This window comes from Calonectris borealis, chromosome 4, assembly GCF_964195595.1.
Source record: "Calonectris borealis chromosome 4, bCalBor7.hap1.2, whole genome shotgun sequence".
Taxonomy (NCBI): Eukaryota; Metazoa; Chordata; class Aves; order Procellariiformes; family Procellariidae; genus Calonectris; species Calonectris borealis.
In genome coordinates, this window is record NC_134315.1 from 32,124,009 (window position 1) to 32,145,995 (window position 21,987).

The following is a 21,987-nucleotide window of genomic DNA, read 5'->3' on the forward strand; positions in this document are numbered from 1 at the left end:
TTTTAGCATGCTGGAAAAGAACTGTGTAATCTGTGCTGTGAATGCTGATGCAGGAGACAGTAAAACAATCTTTCCGAAAAGAAGCTTTAGCTATTCAGCTGTTTGAGGCATCTGCCAAATAAATATGTCTCCATCCTGATTTTATGTGCCAACCCAGCACCTAACTTTTCTAGAAGATTCTCATTGCTCCAGGTCACTTGTCCCAATGCATTTGCTTTTGTAGTATAAAGCTTTTTGGTGTGTGACTGACTGTACTTTTCTCTTCTAAATTTCAGTGGGAGATGTTACAGCAAACACAGGATCCTTGAGTATCAAGAGAAAAACATGGAACGATGGTAAGAGCCCCTGACTTTTTAAAGCATCTATACACTGCTGTTGAATTGGATGCCAGATTCTAGTTTCCAGTACTCAAACAGTTAAAAAAACAGATTCTAGAACTTAACACCAAGCTCCAAACCAACATTCTTCTCTCACCATCAATAATCTGCAAAAGAAGAGTCCTGATGGGGGCCTAAGGAAAACTGCAATTTCTTTATTTCAGTCCTCATCCCTGGTATAAATGAGGTAAACATCAGGAAATACTTCTTTGATTTATAAGGATCAAGTACAAGGAAAACATAAAAAGATTTTAAAAAGAAGATGATGTCTTAATGAAGTGTGTTGCTCAGAGGAAAATAGGGACAATATCACAGTCATGGTTGTGGTTTCCTCATGTTATACTATGGGTCAGTAAATGAGAGGAGAAATTACATGTTTAGACACATAATGTCTAACTTGTAATGTCTAACGTGTAATATCTAACATGTTGTACAAGAGAAAACAGGTTAAGACAGCTATTCCGAAGAGAAGATATGGTATAGAATCACTGAGAGAGAAAAATGAAGGGATGGATAGAAATATGCAGCGTGCAATCTGATATAGGAAAGGTCAAGAGCTTATTTTTCTTCCTGGCAGAATTGTCAGGCCCTAAATAATCAAAAAGTCCAACAATGAGGGATGACAAACTTAGTTTTTAGGAGGCTCGCCCCTATTTTTAATACTAAAATGATGTCTTGTCTACAGACAGATGAACACAAACAGATCCAAACACCACAACATTTCTGAATTCAACCTGCTCACTTCACGATCACAAACTGTACTAACAGGAGTAACTCTATGATTAAATATACTTTCATTTATTGCCTATTAGATAAGTATGTCTTGCAGAAGGCAGTAGCTAGGCAAAGCTGAAAGTTTCAAATATGAGTGATTTTTACCAGGTCTGCTTCATTCCTACTCGCCATTATACAATGACCCCTTACACAACACCAGGCAACGCCTGCCAAAAGAGCGTAACAGAAGGACAGCATTAGGAAAATCTAGCATGTGCTAAACTTCAGTGTCAGCAGTTCATTGACTTGTGCACTCTAACTACATACTTTGCTTTTGTCCACAGAGGTGTCACCTGTTCCACTTAAGAAAAGTGCTTCTGAAAACACCATTCTCCACTTCCAAAAACTATTAACAGAGAGAGGGCACACAGTAACAGAAGGCAAAAAGTTACTGTTAGAAAGGCTTTGTAAGCAGGAAGAAATGCAAGACCTCAACAGAACACAGCTGTATGCTGATCCATCAGCCATACAACAGGTTGGTTTAATGAACTTTCTACGAAATTAGCATGCAAAGAGATTCTCTCAGATAGTAAGAAATCAAATACTTATTTATGAGTGTAAGTCACCCACATGAGTACATGCTTGCTCCCGTTTAATATATTCACCTTCAGTCATTTAAACTAAAACAAGGTATGAGTTCCCATCATAATCCTTAACTATGAGCTTTTAGCAGTGACGTCAGTTAGTCTAGTAAAAGACATAACCTCTGCCTACATGCCTGGGCTCACCTACATGCCACAATTAACAGGCTTAACTGAAAGAAAATAACAGTTTGACTGATCAAAGAAAACATGTACATTTAAAATTTCATCCCATCATTTCCAATTATCATCTCTATGACCTTCCTAGCAAGTTAGTCCTCTGCAATTAACCAAACAGTTGAAGCCATAAGAGAACTTCTTTTTGGTTAGGCAAGGCTGGTAGGGAAAACACAACATGTAATTCCTTTATCAGCATTTACCCTTCTCCTAGCGTCACCACCTGCCTGTGCTGGGGTGGGGGACCATCCTCATCTGCCCACTGAAGGTATGGTGCTGTGCAGCAATGAACTGGAGAATTCAATGAGCCAGAAAGAAAGTACACAAAGTTGATGCCCACCTAGAAGGCAGAGGCATGCGTTCTGGTCCCTGTTCTGTACTGGGCAAGGGGTCTGCCTTGTTCAGTAACCAAATGAAGTACAGAAAACATAGAAACAGTGCAGGGAACAATGACATGGTAAGTGACAAATGCCATGCCATAACTAACCGTTACTCTGCAAAATCCTACTAGCCACTATTCCATTTCGTGATTGTGTAAGTACTCTACTTACAGCCTGTACTGCCTGCAAGGCATGCACTTCCAGGATTTTCCTTTCAGTGTATTCAAGCAGAACAACTAATTTCTGGATCTCAGTCATGTTTGGGCGTAGAGCTATGCAGCCCTGTCAAAGCTAGGTCAGTTCTGGGCACACAGAGGACACAATTGAAGTCAAACAGTCAAGTCCTTACTGCAGCAGCAACAGCCGCCAGGTTTTTTTATACACAGAGGCCTAAATTCCACCCAAGTCCCTCTTCACAAAATCTTACGCAAAAATATTACTGGATATAGTGCTTTGTTTTGTGCTCTATGGTTAATTACTTTATTGTTAATTCTTTTATGAGAGACATTACGAAGGTAAATAATTTCCACCAAGATAGATTTTGTCTGCCATTTGACTAGCATTTTTAAAACAATTCTGAGAAGTCAGAGAAAAATCCCTAGAAAATCATAGTTTTTTGGTCATATTCATTTATACAGTGACACAGACATACAGTTGTTCCAGTGTATGCTTACCTACCACTTTTCACATTTTACATTGGTTTCTCGGCATAAACCTTCTTTGGCTTGTAATACTAGTATCATCGTTGGTTTAAAAATCTTTCTTTGCAATGAGTTAGTTCAAAGATACATCCTTGAACTTGCATCATATTACTTGCATACGGAACTGCTGTCTTTGGTAGGAGAACAAGGGATCTGTCCCTGCCATCATGGCAGTCAGGTATCCTTCTAGAACATGCTGAGCCAGCTGAAGACCTCACCATTCCTAACAGTACTAAAATCACAGGTTACTCCTTCCACGTGTGAACCAGAAAAATGTGTGATCCAACCCTAATTCACTCTAGTACATTTAAACAGTTTAGTTCAATTTAGATTTAAATTAAGTTTTTAAAATAACTGTACTGAAAGTAGTATGGATCACTTACATGTTCTGCCTTACCTGCTTTGTCCCATGAGTGCAAAGCTGAAGTTGCATAAAGCAGCTGAAGCTGATTTGATAATTCATTGCAACAAGAAGATCCCCGTTTCAACATGCTACTCTGAGCAACCTGATGCCTGCTGGATCCTCTATAAACCAGTTCAGCTCACTAACCTGACACAAGACTAGCCCAGTTGGGAAAAAAAAAAACAAGTGGTTTTCTGTGTGAGTTGAAGCAGCCCAGCACATTCTCAGCTATGCTAGCCCTAACTTTGAGCAGCTCAAAGGTTGTTTTTGTTGCAGTGTGACTGCCCTCGCAGAAGAAAGGCTAACCTGAGGGAGGCAGTTAGCACTGCAAAGAAGACAAACTGCACTTAAAATTCTAAGTGATGCACAAGGATCCCAATCTTTCCAAAACTTTGCTGTCATTCAGTACAATGTCTCCAAAAAAACTTTCTCTTCTTTCAGGAAATAATAAATAAAGACTTATTTTATTCATTAAAATAAGCAGATCTTGCAAGAAATATAGATCTGTTTTTAAATGCTGCTGTTCAGGTGAGAACTGCACAAAAGCACTGAGGCAAAGGACTGTCTAAATTCTTGTAGGTCAGAGCAGAGAACTGCAGAGCACACTCGCAGTCTCTACTTGGAAACTGCTCATATCAACACTAGAGGGTAGACATGAAGCAAGAACTGACAGAAAAAAAAGGACACAAGTGGCTTTCCAAGTAAAAGTTTTTTTTCTCAGAAAACTTTCCAGAGAGCAGGATTTACCTGACAAACGGATGTCCAAAGAAGATGGACTTCCCTTTGTCTGGGATTCCACTTCTATTCTGCTTTGTGGATGCAAAGCATAGCTTGCTTTTGGTAATTGTTTTGTCAGAAAGCTATCTCCTTCTTTCCTGCTGTTCACATTTATTTTTGGTCAAAGATGGTAAGAGATGTCAAGTGCATGGGGCATTTGGCATCATCTAGTATTTATGTGCTACTCCCATTTATACAGATAACAATTAATTTACTTGAATATGTAGGATGCTGAGATATATAAATCAAAGTGGCATCAAGACAACCTTTCTTCACTGCAGTTGTAGCTATGATTCCACATCACTTTTTGCTTAGCAAAAAAATAACATGAATGTTGCACATTTAAAATTCCGGTTGTCTAGAGCTATGGTCTGCCTCCTTTTGACAGCATCTCCCGGGGTAGTGACAATGGGCTAAACAGAATGTCGCTAGAGTGAAGGATTTCTCAAAAAAAGTCCCTTCAAAAATAGCATTAGTTAATCCAGCTCATCCTTCCAGTGTATGTTTATATCCACTTGAGCTTGTGCTGTGGCTCTGCTCTGATCACAGCTTTACATTTATTACAGTCACACAACATTTAGTCTAGGCACACTTATGGGCCGAGTTAAATGGAATTTGGGACACCATCTGACACATGCTAAATGGTTACGTGTGAGAGCACTACTGTAGGACTGAAAGGGTTTGGGAGGAGAGGCCTTCTTAGACGTAGATCCACAACATGGTTCCTTTTTAGCAGAAAGGCCAGACCAAGTTGTTTCCATGTAACTATTCCTGGGAATCTTAATGTAAATTACATCATGAAAATGATCCAGCTTAAAAATCAAAACCAACACCAAGTAATGATGGCAAGAGTAGCAATCCTATAAAAAACAGAGATCTTTGCTCTTCTCCCTCCTCAAATATCTGCACTATTACCAGGGGGGCATTCAGATTACTGTGAGGGCAAATCTTTCTCCTCCCCAGTTTGCAAATGGCAATACTGAAATTTTTGAGGTATGGCAGATAAATGGAGCAATCCCCACTCTGACCTATATTAAAAAGTTCCATTCTTCTCTAAAGCACACTCATTCACTGAGATGAATGGGTCACTTTACACGTCTTTGATAGGGCAGTTACCCTGGAAAATCCTCTGAATGCCCCATTTACATTATTTCCTGGTAGACCAAACTATATTTGGGCCAAATGCAGGGAGAACGAGCTTCAGGGAGCAGAAATGATTGCATTGTTGGTGGATCCACAAGCATCACTGTCTGCTTAAAAGACTCTCCCTCCAGACTCTCACCCTTTGTTCCTTCTCCTGCAGCAAGGTCTCCTTTGTATTGGCACAAGCACTCATGAGGCCAAGTGGTTAAACAACTGACAGAACTGATTTGAATTAAAACTAACCTAATAAAAAGCCCCTCCAAACAACCCTGCTTTTTTTAAGTTCAAGGAAAGTAGTATAAGACATGGCAGAAAGAGCAGCCAGGACAGTTTATTTGAACTGAATTACCCAGCATGAACCTCCCATGCTGTGAATAACCCTCCCTCCGTGCATTAGGCTCAAATTTAAGGTATGGGCAGACAAGCCAGCAGAGCAATCCTGTGAAAATTACTGGAGAGCTGTATGGTGCCTACATGGATGACTTAACTACAGTCAATGTGAAGAAAAACGAACAGTCTCACCCCAACTCCATGGCTAGGTTAATGTCATGGAAAGTCTGTTGGCCACAATAAACATAATGGCTGTCTCTGAAACGTCCTCTTGTATATACATTTTGGCACCACTTCCCTCCTGTTTTTTTCATTCCTTCTTATGTTATCTCATTCCTCTTGGTTAGTCCACATCCAGAGGTAAGAACTGAGACCGAACTGCATTTTGTGACATGTACATCTAAGAGATTTGAACTTGGTTAGAATGGAAATCTGGCTTATCTTCACTTTCCAAAAACAAGCATGCAGGAACCTGAGCCCTGCAGGAAGTTTTGTAAAACAACTGAGCGGATTTAACAGCTCACCACAGCAAAAAGGTCTCGCTCCTCCTCTCCTCCTGCAGGAGTAAGCTTTGTGGCATGTAATTAAACTGGGCTGTCGGCACCTAGCAGCACAGAATGGCCTATAAACGTAAAGCAAGATAGAACTAGAAGATAAAGTGTTTATATCCACACTCAGTAAGTGTCTCTGGAAGTACTCAGGAATGTTTTACCAGCATGAATGTTCTGGTAAAACAGCATACAGACTCAATCACTAGCTAGGCAAACATTTTACCCAGTATATTGCATAGGGAATTTGCTTAGAAATATGGTTAATTACAGAATTTGGCATTTAGACAATTAAAACATTTAACACTGCAGTTCTTGCATCTGGGGATGGGGGATCTGCTGAAGCCATAATGGGTTCTTGAGATGAAATGAAGGGGTAAATATGTTACATACCAAATTATCAGGATCATTACCGGTAGCATATCCATGTTCCTCAGAAAATTCCCATCCAAATACTCTTGCAATTTCGAGCTTTTCATTTGAAAGATTCACAGTGTAAGACAAGATACCTATAGCTTGCCAAATAGCCTTTTCAAAAAATCTATCTTGTAGCCAAGAGGTTGTACATAAAATGCAGATAAACACTTTCATTATGCTATATTGAGTGTAGATATTTGGAAGGATGGCTAATGTAAACCAGTAATTTTACTAGATTGAAAGAGAAGTAAAAATTCTTAACTTAGTGATTATTTGGGTTCTGTTGTGTGGGTTTTAATAGTGAACAGTAACAGGGAAGGTATCAAAAAAGCATGCTGGCCAAGCCTCCACTCCCCATTTACTTTGATTCTCATAACAAATTCCATACATAGACCCAGCTGAGTTTGGACAAGGAGTATTCCCTTAGGAATACACGGAAGTCCTTACTAGGACTTCCACCTGCACAGAAAAGGCCTTTTAAAGACCTTTTCTAAAAATCAGTACAAAGCTGGATATACTCAGGTTTCAGTACACAGTATTACTGCCAAAAATATTTTCCAGGGAATTTTGCAAAAAGTTAACAGAAATCACACTTGTTCCAAGATTAACTTTGCAAATCTGTCCTGGTCAAGGACTCAAATGACGTTTAATAGATTTGTAACTCAAAGTACTCCTCCTCCCTCCCTCACCGCCCCCAAGAAAGTCCTCTCCTTACCAATATCCTCCGACTTTATTTTGGCATGCTGTCAGTGGATTTTGCAGTGACTTTGTTCCCTGGCTTACAAATTGTAAAGATTTTTTAGAACATCCGCTTTTAAGCCTTGTTAATGTTGATGCCAGAGTAACAGCATTAGCTTTAGCAGCTTTAAAGTTTCAAACATAACAAGAATTCACTGCTAACATAGCTGTAAAATGTGTTAAAACCAGATGAAAATCACTTTAAAACGGTCTCAAGTTAAATTGGTACAATGTTCTTAGTGTGTGGAAGGCCTTGATTATCCTATGAGTAGGAATATACTGGTTTTCATTTTAATTCACAGTTCACCATTATAAACTAAAAGCCAATAAAAAGCCATGTTCTAACTTCTGCTACAATGGAGTGTGAATTTAAGCCTGAACAATCTAGCAGCTTTTTAATTAAACAAACAAACAAAAAACAACAAGAAACCTAAACAAAAAACCTTTTAAAGTTGTTGCTTATGTCAAGATAGTGAAATTCAAGTCTATCTTTTATCTTTCATGATATGCCTACTTGCGCGCCTGCTCCAGAACCTTGCTTACAAATGCACACCGATTTTTTATGCATTATAGTTTCAGTGAAACAATGAGCACCACTCAAACACATGCTGTTGAATACATGCTTAAATATTTTGGTGGGTTGATCCAGTGTACGGAGTTTCAAGTTTTCAGTTACAAACATCCTCACTGAAGTAAATCTCTCCAGTGCCATAATATCTTTTCAACACTGTAATACAAACTATCAATTCATTTTAGGCCATTTATCAGAAACAGCAAAGTCCTTCACATTGCTGCAACCAGCTATATCGGAACATAAAGCACAAAGAATTTATGCTGCATGTTTTTGTGACATGTAACAAATACTCTGGATCTTTATGTATACAGATAAGATTTCAAAGATTAGAAATCAAACATGTTCCCAACAGCTGCCTCTTCTTTGTGGATCAGTCATCTCAAAAGTACAGTTTGATACAATGCCATGCTTGAATATTCTGATTTTTAAAATTGAAGACGAATTAAGGGTCAAATTCTGTAATTTGATTTATTGCACAGGACTAATTTGCATATGAAAGAACATGCCTATGAGTATCTAAGGCCCAGTAGTCATTACATCCTTACTAATTTGAAGGTGAGGTCTAAGGACTGTATTTTCTAGTGGCCAGTCAAATTTCTGTTAGTCACTTAGGCCTGATTGGCACTGCCCATTAATATTTACCATACCTCTCTTTCATATTTACTTATTTTTAAAGGACTACGGTTAAGAGACACTTCTTAGTTTTTAAGTTTAAAAGAACGGACTTAATGAAATTTACTGATACAGTTAATGCTAAATCTTAATTCTGGTTTTCAAGAGACATTCCAAAAAGGAAGAAAAATAGCTATTATCCTATTACTTCCTGATAGGGATGGCACCTCTTCTATACCTCACAGTAGGAAAAATGCAAAGAGGTTAGAGAGGAACATTAAAGAAGGAAATGGGAACATTAACATCTCAGCTATTTAATCGTTTTTTATTGAGTGCTTGCAAAGGTATACCTAATTGAACAGACCGTTTCATTTTACAGATGCAATAATCTTTATGTCTCTAAGAAAGCATCCCTTAAAAATTTTGACAATTACTGAGTTAGAAGATCAGAATCGGAGATAGTGTATGCCTTTAGGTGTGTATCTTCCTCTAGAACTTGGGAATTGCTTACAGTTTCAATCACAACATTAGTATTACTGTCTACAGTTGTGTCCTCCACAGGAGATATTTGATATTAAAGAGCTCATGGAAATCAAATATACTTGTCAAGTGCCCATCAGAAAAAAAAGAAAAAAATGCGTATTGAAAGATCATGAAAGAAGGTTGCAATGAAAATTGAGATAATAAGCTGCAAAGTAATGAAAATACATCATTTTATTTCCAACTAAGAAACTCCAGGTCCACCAGTGTAACTGTGTAAGCACGAATGAGGTATGATTTTTTCCCAGCCTCTTCACAGAAAAATGGCACAACCTAAAATGAGACTATTGATTACATGGCTTTGTTCCTTGGATTCGGCAGCTCTATTGCTCCCAATAAAAACGTTTTTGATGGACACTGGCAAATATATATAGTTTATGAATGATACACCTGCAACCCAAGGAAAATTGTTAGTATATGAGAGTCATGTAGGGATGCAGCATTTTACCAGTAAAAGTATATGAAACTCAGCTGTAATAAACAAAAAAACTCAATGTAAACAATTTTCTATTGTTGGTCCAAAACAATTTCAGAGCAACCTTTACATATCTGGGACCTCAAAAATACAAAGAACGTATCATTTTATCTATTCAGTGCACATGTATTTAGAGAAGCCCACCTTCCCAGACTGTCAGGAATGTGGTTATTTAGCCCACTTTTTGCAAATGGAAAGTTAAGCATAGTATATAGGTGTTTGTACTACAGAAGTGTAGCCTAGCATGTACTACAAAACTAGCATGTGCGTGTTTGGCTGTGCATGTGTTCCCACAAGGAGGATGTCCCTTTCTGGCACCACTGAAAAAATGATGAGTGTATGTCAGTGCATGACATTATTACTTTGAATACCAAACGGAAGCAGAACCCAAACTTCATTTTGCAGCTCTGCATCCACAAGGATCACAGTGAATCTAGTCTGTTTTACATCACCATAGACACGTCAGGTGGAAAAGAAGTTTTATTATATCACGGTGATGAATCTAAACAACTATGGCTAGTAGCAGCCTAAAAATGCTTAAGAAGCACTCCGTTTCGGTCGTCCCGATTTGTGTGAATTACACTTTGACATAAGCATCTCGAGTGACGCTGAGAATGACGGCCGGGCCTCGCCGCGAGGCCGGCAGGCGGTCAGCGCCCCTGTCACACCGCCGCGGCCTGGCTGGCCGGCGGGGTCGGGGCGGCGGGCGCAGCGGCCGATGAGCGGGGCATATCCCCGCCGACCGCTTGCGCGGCCACGCCGCGGGCTTCGCGCACGGAGGCGCCCGGGCTCCGCGGGACGCGCTCCCCGGGCCCCCCGGCGGCGGCCGGCAGCAGGAGCGGATGCGACCTAAGTGAGATGCAGCCGAGGTCCAAAGCACGCCCGAGAGCTGCTCCTCCGGCGGGGCCGGCCCGGGAGGGCGGGAGGCGCGGGGGGCGTTCCTTGCGCTTCGCCAGCGGGATGCTGCCGGGGCTCCACGCCGGCGCGAAGCGGGAGGAAGCGACGGGGCGCTCCGGGGCGGGCAGGCCGTCGGCTGCGCCGCTCCCCTCCCCTCCCAGCCCGCTCCTGCCGCCGCCGGCGAGCCGGGGCCCTCCCGGCTGCACGTGCCGGCACGGGGCCCCGACCACCCCCGGGGCAGCCGCCGCCGCGGCCCCGCCCGCCACGGAGACGCCGGTTTCGGACGGTGGCCCCGTCCAGCCCGACCCCGACCGCCGTGCCCCGTGCCCCCTTACCTGTGCTGCAGCCCCACCAGCCCCAGAGTGATCACATGGGGCACGTCCAGCTCCGTGGGCCACACGCCGGAGGCGATGCAGCCGAACACGCCGCACTCCTCCCGGATGCCCAGCTCCTCCAGCTCCATGGCGCGGGCAGCACGTGGCGGCGGGCGGCGCGGCCCCGGCGGGCGGCCCCGGCCCCGCTCCCGGTCCCGGCCCCGCTGTGGCGACTCCCGCGCGCTCCTGCCGGCGCCGCGCGCAGCCAACAGCGGCGCGCCGCGCGGGGACGCCGGTAGCCTGCCGGCGCGGCCTCCCTCATTTACATACGGGGGGGCGCCCCCGACCCCCTCCCCGCCCCCTGCCCCGCTTCCAGCCAGGCCCGCGACCCCGGCCCCGCTGCCCCCGCGGGGCACAAGAGGCCGGCGGGGGTGTTTGCCCGTGGGGTGGGGGGCGCGGGGAGTCGGGGGCCGGGCGCGGCGCGGCGCCGGCATTGGCCGGGAAGTGGGCCGGGGCCGTGTTTGCGCGAAAGTGGCGGGGGGGGGGGGGGGGGGGGGGGGAGCGGCCGGCCGGGGCTCGCCCGGGGGGCTTGGCGGGGCGGAGAGGGGCGCGGGCCATCCCCGCCGCGTTGGGCGGCGATTGGCGGTCGGTGCCGCTGCCCGCCGCCCCGCCTGCCCGCCCCTTCCGCCGGCCCTTTCTTACCCCGGCGGCGGGGCCCGGCGGCGCGTGCTGAGCCTCTCTTCTGTGCCCTAGGTGCCCGCTCCCGCCGCCGCCGCAGCAGCCATGGCCCCCGCAGCATCAGGTAACTGCCTGCCCCCCGGCAGGGGAAGTCACGAAGGGGTGGCCCGCGCGCCGCGGCCGTTGGGCGCCGAGGGGATCCGGTAACGGTCAAGCGGGGAGGTCGGGGGCGCCGCTCCCGAGTGGCCGGTGCCCGCTCAGCCGGGCTTGGTGTGTAGGTGCTTGGGAGAGAACTTTTTCCCCGCAAAGTTTTAATTTTTTTTTTTTTTTTTTGTGGGTGGCAGCGCCCCAGCCTGAGGGAGAGGCGGCGAGGGGCAGGTGAATGCTTGGAGCCGAAGCTTCAGCCTCCTCCCGCTCCGGGCGGCAGCCGCTGCCGACCCGCGCCGTTTGGCTTTCTGAGCTTTGCGTTTGTCCCGAAGCCGAAAAAAAATCGTCAAAAGCGGCTTCTGCCGGCACCGCGGGTGAAAGCCTGCGCGGGTGCGGCGGGCAGCGTGGCCGGAGGAGCGCACCGCCGCCTCCAGCCAGAAGCGCCCCCGCGTAACTGCGGCATCCCGAGTGGCGTGGGCAGAAGTTTTGAGCGATTGCGTTCGCCCTGTCTGCTCGGGGGGAAAGCTGGGCAAATGGGCCTGCGGGTGGGGGTTTAGCCTGCTCTTCGCGGTCACCGGCTGCAGCGTGGCATCCTGCTGGGTCTCACCCTGCACGCAAGTGATAAAGTATGCGAACTCGGTGGGCTTACATGCAGAAGTAGACAACTTCTTTCAATCTAAAACTGATTTTTTTTTTTTATTTCTCTAGACCTAAAACTTGGTAAAAAAGTTAATGAGGGTAAAACAAAAGAAGTGTACGAGCTGCCAGATATCCCAGGATGTGTTCTCATGCAGTCAAAAGACCAAATAACAGCGGGAAATGCAGCCAGGAAGGACCGAATGGAAGGGAAGGCTGCCATTTCCAATACAACAACTAGCTGTGTGTTTCAGTTGCTTCAAGAAGCTGGTAAGTATTTCAAAGGTAGAATACGTGCCTGTGTATTACAGATATTGTTACAAAACAGTATTGTTTCTGCATGTTGGTTTGTCCTGCCTTGAGGCTCTGATGGTTTTTTTTTTAGTGTCTCTTCTATTAGTTTTTAGTTGCACTTTTCCCTCTGGTACTACAGAGCTGGGTGAGCGACTTGTTCATTTGGAACGTGAGACTATCTGAAGTAATCTTCTAATCGTAGCTAACGCTACAATAGTTTCTCCTGCTTCTTTGGACACACCCCTAATCCTCCTCTTTCCTTTTGTCAGTTCCTCCCTACACCCGCGTCCCCTTGCCTGTAATACGGGACTGCTTGCATCTCGCCTCTCTTACTACATCTGCCTGCATAGAAATCACTGCTAGCTAGTGGCACTACCAAACTATGTCTAAGCTGTGTGAAATTTGTGTATGAATGTTAAAGATTAAATTAGAGTAGCTTTTTATATATTTTTTTTCTTTTCCCCTCTCAGTTGTGTATGCTATATCAATGTAAACTTTCTATATGCTTTGTGCTTAAACACTTATGAGGACTATATTGCAAATGCATATATTGGTCTGTATTGCATGTATCAGGAACTTAATGTTTGCTTTAAAAGACTCAAAATATTTCTGATGCTAGAAGCGAGCTTTCATGGAGTACATAACTAACTGAGTCACTCAAGTTTAAGTTTTGCACCACACTTACAAAAATGGAGCCAGTATCTTTGCTTTGAGAAAGCAGTTTGAAGTGTCTTTGACTGAGAAGTTTGCAAGTTGCAAAGAGGGATTTGTGCTGGTGGGTTTCTAACTTCAGTCTGCAAACACTACTATAATACGGGCACCAGTAAACTTGGTTAAGAGCGCTTATAGCTGCGTGCTCAGTGCACTTTGAAGCATTCGCACAAAGATTGCTTCAAGTACTAGCTGAGTTACTCTAAAAGATGTGTTACAAGGTGTAGTAATAGTTCTCAGTCAAACAGTAAAGTCCCAGCATGTTTCATATGTGGGGAAGAAAAAGATGGTTTCTGTAGAGTTGTAGCTACCTACATTTCTGTACAAGTAGTTCTTAAAATATGGGCTGAGACAAAGATATATCAAGTCATTCAGTATAATCCTCAGTCACTGGCTTTCTTGGGAAGCTTGTTGTGCATATAGGACAGAGAAGCCTCCAAGGTCTTTCTGATTATATTTGCAGTTGATTAAAACTACCAGTTTTCTTTTAGGAACAATTAATGAGATGTTTTGCCTAATTCTTAAATGGCAATAGTTAAGATAACAATCAAAATATTAAATATCCTACAGATATGAACTTTAAATGTGAAGAAGCCATGCTGTAGACCTCTCAAAGATCCTTAAATGGCTTGTACTCAGAAACTTCAGGTGCTGTGGAAAAATATTCAGAGTAAACTGCAGCTGCATTTTAAAGCAACAAAAGAACTTTCAGGGTTCTTCTCCAGTTTGCTTATTTGACTGGCATTAATTGAAAATGTGAATGCCTTATCATAGAAGTAGTTGTTTGCTTTGCGCAACTCTTCTTAACCTACTCTTTCAAAGGTGATGATTTACAAAGTTCTGTTAAAGTTTCTCTCCCTTTTATAATGGGGCTAATGTCAGCCCTTCAAAAGCGTGCATCTGCACTGATGAAAAATGTAGTAGTAAACCATGTGGGGGCCTTAATGCCTGGATGTAGAAGTGACATAATGTGCAATTGATTATTTAAATCATTCTGCCCTTGAGGCGAATACAACAAAATATGAAGTCTCAATGTTAATACTGTATTTTAAGACTTTTAAGTCTTCCTTTACGGCTCTGGAAGTGGAATGGAATAGAGCTACTTCTTGGTTTGACTGGATGCAGCTCGTTTGTCTTCTGTTTCTGGCAGATGCTAATTGGGCTTGGCAGTTGTCTTGCCCTGGGGGGAGAAAGGTGGGACTTTCCTCAAGAGTAAAATAGAAAAAAGAGCTGTTTTGCACTTACAGTGCCTATCTGCACGTGTTGGCTGTCCCTGTTTAATATGGTCATCTTAGAATTACATAAGAAGGTTGACTTGCTGCAGCAGGTTCGTGTGTGTGCATGTGCTTCTAAGTCTTAATGTCTTTTGCCTAACAAATTATTAAGATCTAGTGCCTTAAATAAATGTTAGTTTGTAATGAAAGGGAGGACTAAGTAATTCTCTTCCCTGCCCCATCCTCCTTTCTTAAACAAAGTAGTAGAGACTACCATGCCCCCTAACTCCTTTGAAAGCCTCCAAGTACTGTTCCATGTATAATGGATCTTCCACCAGAGAGCATGGTTGGGTACTTGGTTGCTGCTAATTTTTGTTTAAAAAAAAAACATTGTGAGGGATAGATTTTTTTTTTAAAGCTCTGTGAACAAAATTATTTGCAAGAATAGGGTTTCTGACCAGAGCATAAGGTTCTGAGCTACAAGTGAGTGTTGTATGATAAAATTGGCAAAACTAATGTGGAAGGTAACGGCATTTGATTGCCTTTTGCAAGGCCCGAGTGGGCTTAAAATATCCTGAAGAGATTCAATGTGTCCCTTAAGTCTGGAGAAGTACAAGATTCAGTTGTACTTAAAGGTGTTTGTGACTCTTGTTTTTAACTGTAGAGTATGCCTAGTAATGCAACTAAGCTGCCATCTTTATATTTAGGAATCAAAACAGCTTTTGTCAGGAAACAGAGTGACACAGCATTCATAGCAGCTCACTGTGAAATGATCCCAATTGAATGGGTGTGCAGAAGAATTGCTACTGGCTCCTTCCTCAAAAGAAACCCTGGTGTCAAAGAAGGATATAAGTTTTACCCACCCAAAATTGAGATGTTTTACAAGGTAAGTTTCCTTTCCTGTGATGTTAATCAAACTTAAACAGAGCTAGAACTCTGTATTATCTCCTGTAAAATGCTGACAAATAAAGCAAGTAGTGCTAGTGGCTGACCAATCCTCTTAGTATTGGTAGTTTTGTCATTGTAATATTTTCTTGCATTCTTGTCCAATAGCTGTTTTGTCTAAAGTGCATATAATGTAATACTGGCTTACAGGGCCATCAAAGAATAACAAGCCAAACTGTATATAAAATAGAAAAATGCTTGCTTTATAAGGTATAAGAACTTTCTAAGCATAAACCTAATGCATTAGTTGAAATGGATGTGTTGATATATTTGAAGAAATTAAAATAAACACTACTTGCATGGTGAGGGTAAGTAGCTAGCGAGTCACTTATGCATTCCCAAAGAAGTTCAGAATCCTGCTGAAAAAAGTGTCTTGTGAACTATGACCTAAAGTGTTGATTGTAGTGTACCCTGTTACTCTTGAGGCACTGTCCAAACTTGGAGTGATTTTAAAGATGTTCAGATGTTACAGCAAGTGTTTTCAATGTTGCTGTCACTTTTTTTAGTGCTAATCATAAAATACTAGTTTGAAGCCTGTATTTGTTTTTTGAAAAACAAACAAACAAGACCTAGTATTATCTTCTAATGGTTATTTTCCTCTTATAGCAAGCTTAAATTACATGATGTGTATGTTCTGGTTTTCTTAACAGGATGATGCTAATAATGATCCACAGTGGTCTGAGGAGCAGCTAATTGAAGCAAAATTCTGTTTTGCTGGACTTACTATCGGCCAGACTGAAGTGGATATTATGGCTCGTTCTACTCAAGCTATTTTTGAGATCCTGGAAAAATCATGGCAGCCCCAAAACTGCACTCTGGTAGACCTGAAGGTATAAGAATCTGATTTCTTACGATCCTGGTTCTGATGGGAAATATATCACTATAGTTCCTAAAATAGGATTCTTATTGTCTTTTTAGATTGAATTTGGTGTTAATATTCTGACAAAAGAAATTGTTCTTGCTGATGTTATTGATAATGACTCATGGAGACTGTGGCCATCAGGAGACAGAAGCCAGCAGAAGGACAAACAGGTAGTGTTTTAATCTTTACCTTCTAAGTGAGTTGGGAAGGAGAATGAAAAAAGTAAACCCTACAGTTAAACATCTGCTTTCAGAATGGCTTTTTCTAGATAGTCTTATCTTGTTACAGAGTACAGCTCATAGGGTACCTAATGTCCAATCCAGTTCTCATTAAATAGTTGATTATCTGGTTTATGGTAGGAAAATATCCTCTGCCTGTATATCTTCAATAGGAATGCCCAACAGCACTATTGACTGGAGCTATTGTAATGAAGCGTGGAGCTCCCAGGGGTAATAAGAATTTTTGACTTGTTGTACAGTTAATAAACAAATTTGTTGTTGGACAACAAATCGGTAGGAAGAATAGAAGCTTTGGTTCCCAGGTCTGCCTCCAAGTTTCTCTATTTATTCAGAGTGGTATCCTCTACTAATAGAGATCTGGTGATACATAAGAGGGATCTGCAGGGAGGATGCTTTTCTTCATTATTTATTTTGGTTAAGCTTGAATTCAATATTCAGTTGTCTCTAAGTGTTACTAAGAGACTGTGTCCACATATGAGAGCTGCAAACATAAGTTTGAAATAAAACTTGTCCTATATTTAAATTTGTAGCAATTACACTTGTCAAATACCTCTGAATTACAAAATAAGTAGCTATGAAAGAACTGCTTTGGGAATGCTGCTGCCATGGAGCTTCTGTGACAGTCGTTGAGACTAGTAACAGAGACCCTCTGAGAGAAAGTGGCTGTAAGCCACAGGGGTGGGGGGAGGAGGAGGGGTATTACTTCTTTAAATTAGGAAGCAGAACTGCTGTATTGTTTACTTTACCTGAATTATGTAGTAGCATGCTTGAGTGAATTGATCTGACAGTGCTTTTGCTCATCTCCTTAAAATAAGATACTTGATAACATCATGCAGAACCTAGGTTGGCTAGTGCCGGCGATCATGTTACAAATCAAAGGTTAAAGGTTGTATGTCTTTCCTTAAATTTACCCTTTGGGAAGCTTCCAAAACCTGGATACCCTTGTGGCTAAAAGCCTTTCATGTTGCAAATGGCCATGAATTGCAATGTAGAAGGTGGTTTATACCTACTGAGATGGTTCATTAAATAGCTCTTCCTTGCTTCCATATCCACTCTCTCCTATATCTGTACCAATCTCTGTTCTCCTTCCTGTGGAATTGCTAGAAACTGCATAAATACTTCAGCTGGGGTATTCTTATCAATTATGGTAGCAAAAGGAGTGCTTTGTGTACCCAAAACACATTAACTTCAGTATTATTTTTTTCCTCTTTTCAGTCCTACCGGGACCTGAAAGAAGTGACTCCTGAAGCACTGCAAATGGTTAAGAGAAACTTCGAATGGGTTGCAGAAAGAGTGGAGGTATCTGTTTTATGAACAACGTATCTAGACTTCGATAACTGCATGTCTTCAATCCTGTTGACTGCTTTTCTTTCCCTCGCCCCCCTTCACTCTTTTCCCTAGTTGCTTCTGAAAACAAAGAGCCAAGGTAGAGTTGTGGTGTTGATGGGATCTCCTTCTGACCTCAGTCACTGCGAAAAAATAAAAAAGGCATGTGCAACCTTTGGAATTCCTTGTGAGTTAAGAGTGACCTCTGCTCACAAAGGGCCAGATGAAACCCTGAGGATCAAAGCAGAATACGAAGGTAAATGCCAAAGAACTACTGATTTGGATTGAAACAGTATCATGTTCAAGAATGATTTGGCAACTTAAGGATTTGTGTGGGGTTTTTCCATTTTTTGTGAAACGGACACCAAGCTGTTACAATGCTGTTCTACACTTGCTAATTACATAAAAACAGGTTATAGACTGCACTAAGCAATTATGGAGTAATATATTGTCCTACTGCCCAGCCACAGCTTCCATTACTCAAAGTCTAACCTCTGCTTTTATCCCAGTGCCAGAACTACTTTGCCCAAGCCTTGATCATGTTAATACACTTATTGTAGCATCTTGCTGGTGATGATGGCCCTTCTGAAATGAGGAAGAGTGGTAGTTTCTCTAGCTGACTCTGAATATTCTTATGTGTTATTTACAAGGCAGATGTTGCTCCCATCATGTTTTCCTGCCTGTCTAATGAAAATATTCTTGCTCGTTATTTTACATGCCATGAGAAAACGATACTTCATTTAAATTCTTATCTTTACCAAGAAAACTTGACATCTCTTCAAAAGTGTTTATAGCCTAGCAGAGGAGAGATAAGAACTATTTATTTTTGTGGGAGTATACTTTCTGCTTGATGAAACTGCAGATGTGGTAACCATAATTGAGAAACATTTATTTTGAGGTGAACTGTGTAAGATTTAAGAAGAACACTCTCCAGATGCCAAAGGTTTAATGGCTATGTTGTCTACAAAGCTAAGCAGCACCTATTCTTCTGATACTGAGACTTCCCCTCAGAGGCAGAGTAAGACATGCTAACTTCAGTTGTGCTAAACAGTAGCTGGGATTTAAGGCTGCAAGATTGAGAAGATATTTCTGTGAAGGGAGAAGTTAGACACAAAATTCTAGCGCTATGTAATGGAATTGACAAAATAGGTGCAAACAGGATTTTGGACTCGGATAAAATTCCCACAAAAGCAAGTAGTAGAGAACAAGATTGCTTATTTTTGAATGTCTTCCTCCCCCCCACCCCCAGGAGATGGAATCCCAACAGTGTTCGTTGCAGTGGCTGGCAGAAGCAACGGTTTGGGGCCGGTAATGTCGGGTAACACTGCTTACCCAGTTGTCAACTGTCCTCCACTCTCAGCTGACTGGGGTAGTCAGGACGTGTGGTCCTCTCTCAGACTACCCAGCGGTAAGATGATCTTCAACGTGTGCTCTTGTTCTGACCTGGCTCTATTTTTGTTGTTGTTCTAGTGTACATATGTATACGAACACACACATGGCAAAACACTGGAAAAGTAGCTGGATCGGTACTCAACAAAGTGAAATATCTTGCATACGGTCTTTGACTTCTTCATAACAAAAAGCCCAATAGACAGAGCAAAGATTACATAAGAATAATCTTTAGAAAAATATAAACCTTGGCTCATCCTTGCTAAATATTCCAGTTTGGAATTGGAATTAATATGAATGGGGATTTAAATAATTGAATTTTGTTCAGGTATAGAGCTGCATTTTCCTTATGATCAAAGATCAAAAAACATCTTTCTCCAGAATCAGTGTAGGTAAGCTTAACTCTAACTATTACTTCAGTGCATTGCTACCTGTATGATTTTTAACTTTGTTAGTGACTTGAATGGATGCTTGGCAACTAGGAGGCCTGGAAGTCTGTTACCTCTGTGTAAGGAGAGTCATTTGGTATGATGGCTTTTGGTTTAAAATGCCATGAAGTAGTCGTGTTAGAAGTAGTGGAACACATGACACTTCAGTAGCTTTAAAACTAGATCATGTGGTTCCTGGAGGCTGAAACAAACATTGTCTTAAATTGTTCTTCAGAGGCAGTGTTTTGTTTGACTATAAAATATGCTTTGGTAAGTGGCACTCTCTTCTCTGCAGGTCTTGGCTGTCCTACCACTCTGTCACCTGAAGGAGCGGCCCAGTTTGCTGCCCAGATATTTGGGTTAAACAACCATTTGGTGTGGGCCAAACTGCGATCAAACATGTTAAACACCTGGATCTCCTTGAAGCAGGCTGACAAAAAACTTCGAGAGTGCACCTTGTAAGCCATACTAACAAATAACTTTTATTAGTTACGCAAAGATAATGGCGTGCATATTAATTCATATGAGAATTTACATTTGGATGAGCTCAAAAGTCCTGCATCCTTTCTTACAGAAGAAAGCATTGTTAGAGCAGCAGATGAAGTCTGTTGTGTCCTCATCCTTCCCTTGTGTATTTTTTTTTTAATATAACAACTTAGTAAAAGATGGGGAAATAATATTAGGTATCTCTCTCTGTTGCTCCAAAATGGTGCTGTTCTGCTTTTTAGTGTATACTGTTAACTACAGACTATGTCAAGAGAATGATTTGGTGCGATCTAAATAGAATTCAACTAATCTTCTGTATTTCTGTAACAGTAATATTCTTCCATAGTAAATAATGTATGTCTTGAACCTTATTAACTCAACTGGACTGCTAACTAAAGCCAGTGCTGATGCTGTTCTGCTTGCAATGATGGTATGCTTTCTTTAGCAATAAAATGGCAACAAATGCTGTATTAATAGGAAAAGGGGCTGGAAAAATGTTTTAAGAGCCTGAAATAAATACCTGCCTTATTTTAAAAATGTATATACATACATGTATGGTTTTTTTTAAGTGTGTGTGTGTATACATATTCCATTGATATCTTCTGGAATGATGTGATAAAGTTGACACCAATTCTCTTGTTCATAACAAGCTGTAAATACAAATGGTTTGAGTGAACTGTAACTAGGCTTGTTGCCTGTTTGCTGTAACTGTTGCCTAGTCCAGTTTTTGTCCTTTTAAATACTAGGCAGATCTCTACCTTCAGTAGTTCTAAAGGGCCTATGTGATGTTGTCAAACACTTCAATTACTCTAGCTATTATATACCTATATTTCCTCACTCTTTCTATGGAAATTTTACTGAACTGAAGGGGGGAATAAATAGTAAAGCAACAAACTACTGGGGGGAAATCTAAGCATGACTGTCTTGTCTTTGCACACACCAGTCTTCTGAGTAGGTACGATTCTAACAAATATGCAATTACTCAATGTATGTAACAGTTATGCTTTTACAATTATAAATAAACTATTGAATTCAAAGCTTCTTCATGGAGATTTATTGAGTAAATACCCTCAAAAACTAGCCCTCAGCTGTGGTACATAACTTCAGGACCCTATGTTAGTTAATACTCTTGTAAAAAGCTTATGCACTAAAATCTGCATAGAATGGTATTAGGTGACAGTCTTCTGGAAGATACTCCACTATTTGCTGAAGTGTCTCGCTGTTACAGGAAGCCGTGTTGCATTGCTCCTCAGGTACTGCTGTACGAGTCTGTGGTAGGTCAGGCTTACCCCTTGCTGTGAGTAACTGGATTAAATGCTGCTGCTGGCCTTCTTCACTGGGTGGGACCACACCTTACGTGTAGCTGTATAGAAGAGCACTAAACAGTGCTCTCGGCAGTGCTCTCTCCTGGAGTTCAGTGCAGGCAATTTTTTAATTGGTCAAAGCTTACACTAAAGCAAAATAACAAGAACTCTTTTCTTAGTCTTGAGGGTGGTTGCTTTTCTAATGAATTTCTAAATGAAATATCAATAAAAGCGAGGGCTAGTGATGAAAAAGACGTTGAAATTCCTTGGTGGCATACCACCTCTGTGGAAGCACTGACTTAAAAGTGAAGATCCTCAAGACAGTGGTTTTTAGCAAGCAGGCTATTTACCAAGGTTGTACTCACCTGCATGCTTACGCTAGCACATCTGAAAGCGCGCTGTCAGCTAGCTCTCCTAACAAGGTAGTGGTATTAACTTCAACTAGCAGAAAAATTAATGGGCGAAAAGAGATGAGTGCATGCTCTTTGATTGCTTGGGTGAGTGAATGGGATCATCTTATCTTGTAATCAGAGAAGAACCAGAGCCAACAACTGTAAAGGAGCGCGCAGC

General features: G+C 42.0%; 2 protein-coding genes across 3 annotated transcripts in view; one reads left to right on the forward strand and one right to left on the reverse strand.

Annotated features, from left to right (window-relative positions):
* Window positions 1-10,973, reverse strand: part of PPAT (phosphoribosyl pyrophosphate amidotransferase) — a 47,392-nt gene extending 36,419 nt beyond the window's left edge. The window contains exon 1 of the mRNA XM_075149156.1: window positions 10,780-10,973. Within this exon, the coding sequence (XP_075005257.1) occupies window positions 10,780-10,907 (128 nt within the window). The 5' untranslated portion in view covers window positions 10,908-10,973. The remainder of the gene's footprint in view (window positions 1-10,779) is intronic.
* PAICS (phosphoribosylaminoimidazole carboxylase and phosphoribosylaminoimidazolesuccinocarboxamide synthase) overlaps window positions 1-21,150 on the forward strand; it is a 40,891-nt gene extending 19,741 nt beyond the window's left edge. The window contains exons 9-19 of one of the 2 annotated variants that reach the window (XM_075149151.1): window positions 276-335; window positions 1,436-1,626; window positions 11,512-11,560; window positions 12,292-12,489; window positions 15,146-15,324; window positions 16,034-16,213; window positions 16,302-16,415; window positions 17,700-17,783; window positions 17,886-18,066; window positions 19,060-19,218; window positions 19,923-21,150. In XM_075149151.1, the coding sequence (XP_075005252.1) occupies window positions 276-335; window positions 1,436-1,626; window positions 11,512-11,560; window positions 12,292-12,489; window positions 15,146-15,324; window positions 16,034-16,213; window positions 16,302-16,415; window positions 17,700-17,783; window positions 17,886-18,066; window positions 19,060-19,218; window positions 19,923-20,089 (1,562 nt within the window). In that variant the 3' untranslated portion in view covers window positions 20,090-21,150. Of the gene's footprint in view, window positions 1-275; window positions 336-1,435; window positions 1,627-10,990; window positions 11,054-11,511; window positions 11,561-12,291; window positions 12,490-15,145; window positions 15,325-16,033; window positions 16,214-16,301; window positions 16,416-17,699; window positions 17,784-17,885; window positions 18,067-19,059; window positions 19,219-19,922 lie in introns of those variants that run through there. The other variant, XM_075149153.1, reaches the window with a different exon arrangement.
* The last annotated feature ends 837 nt before the right edge of the window (window positions 21,151-21,987 follow it).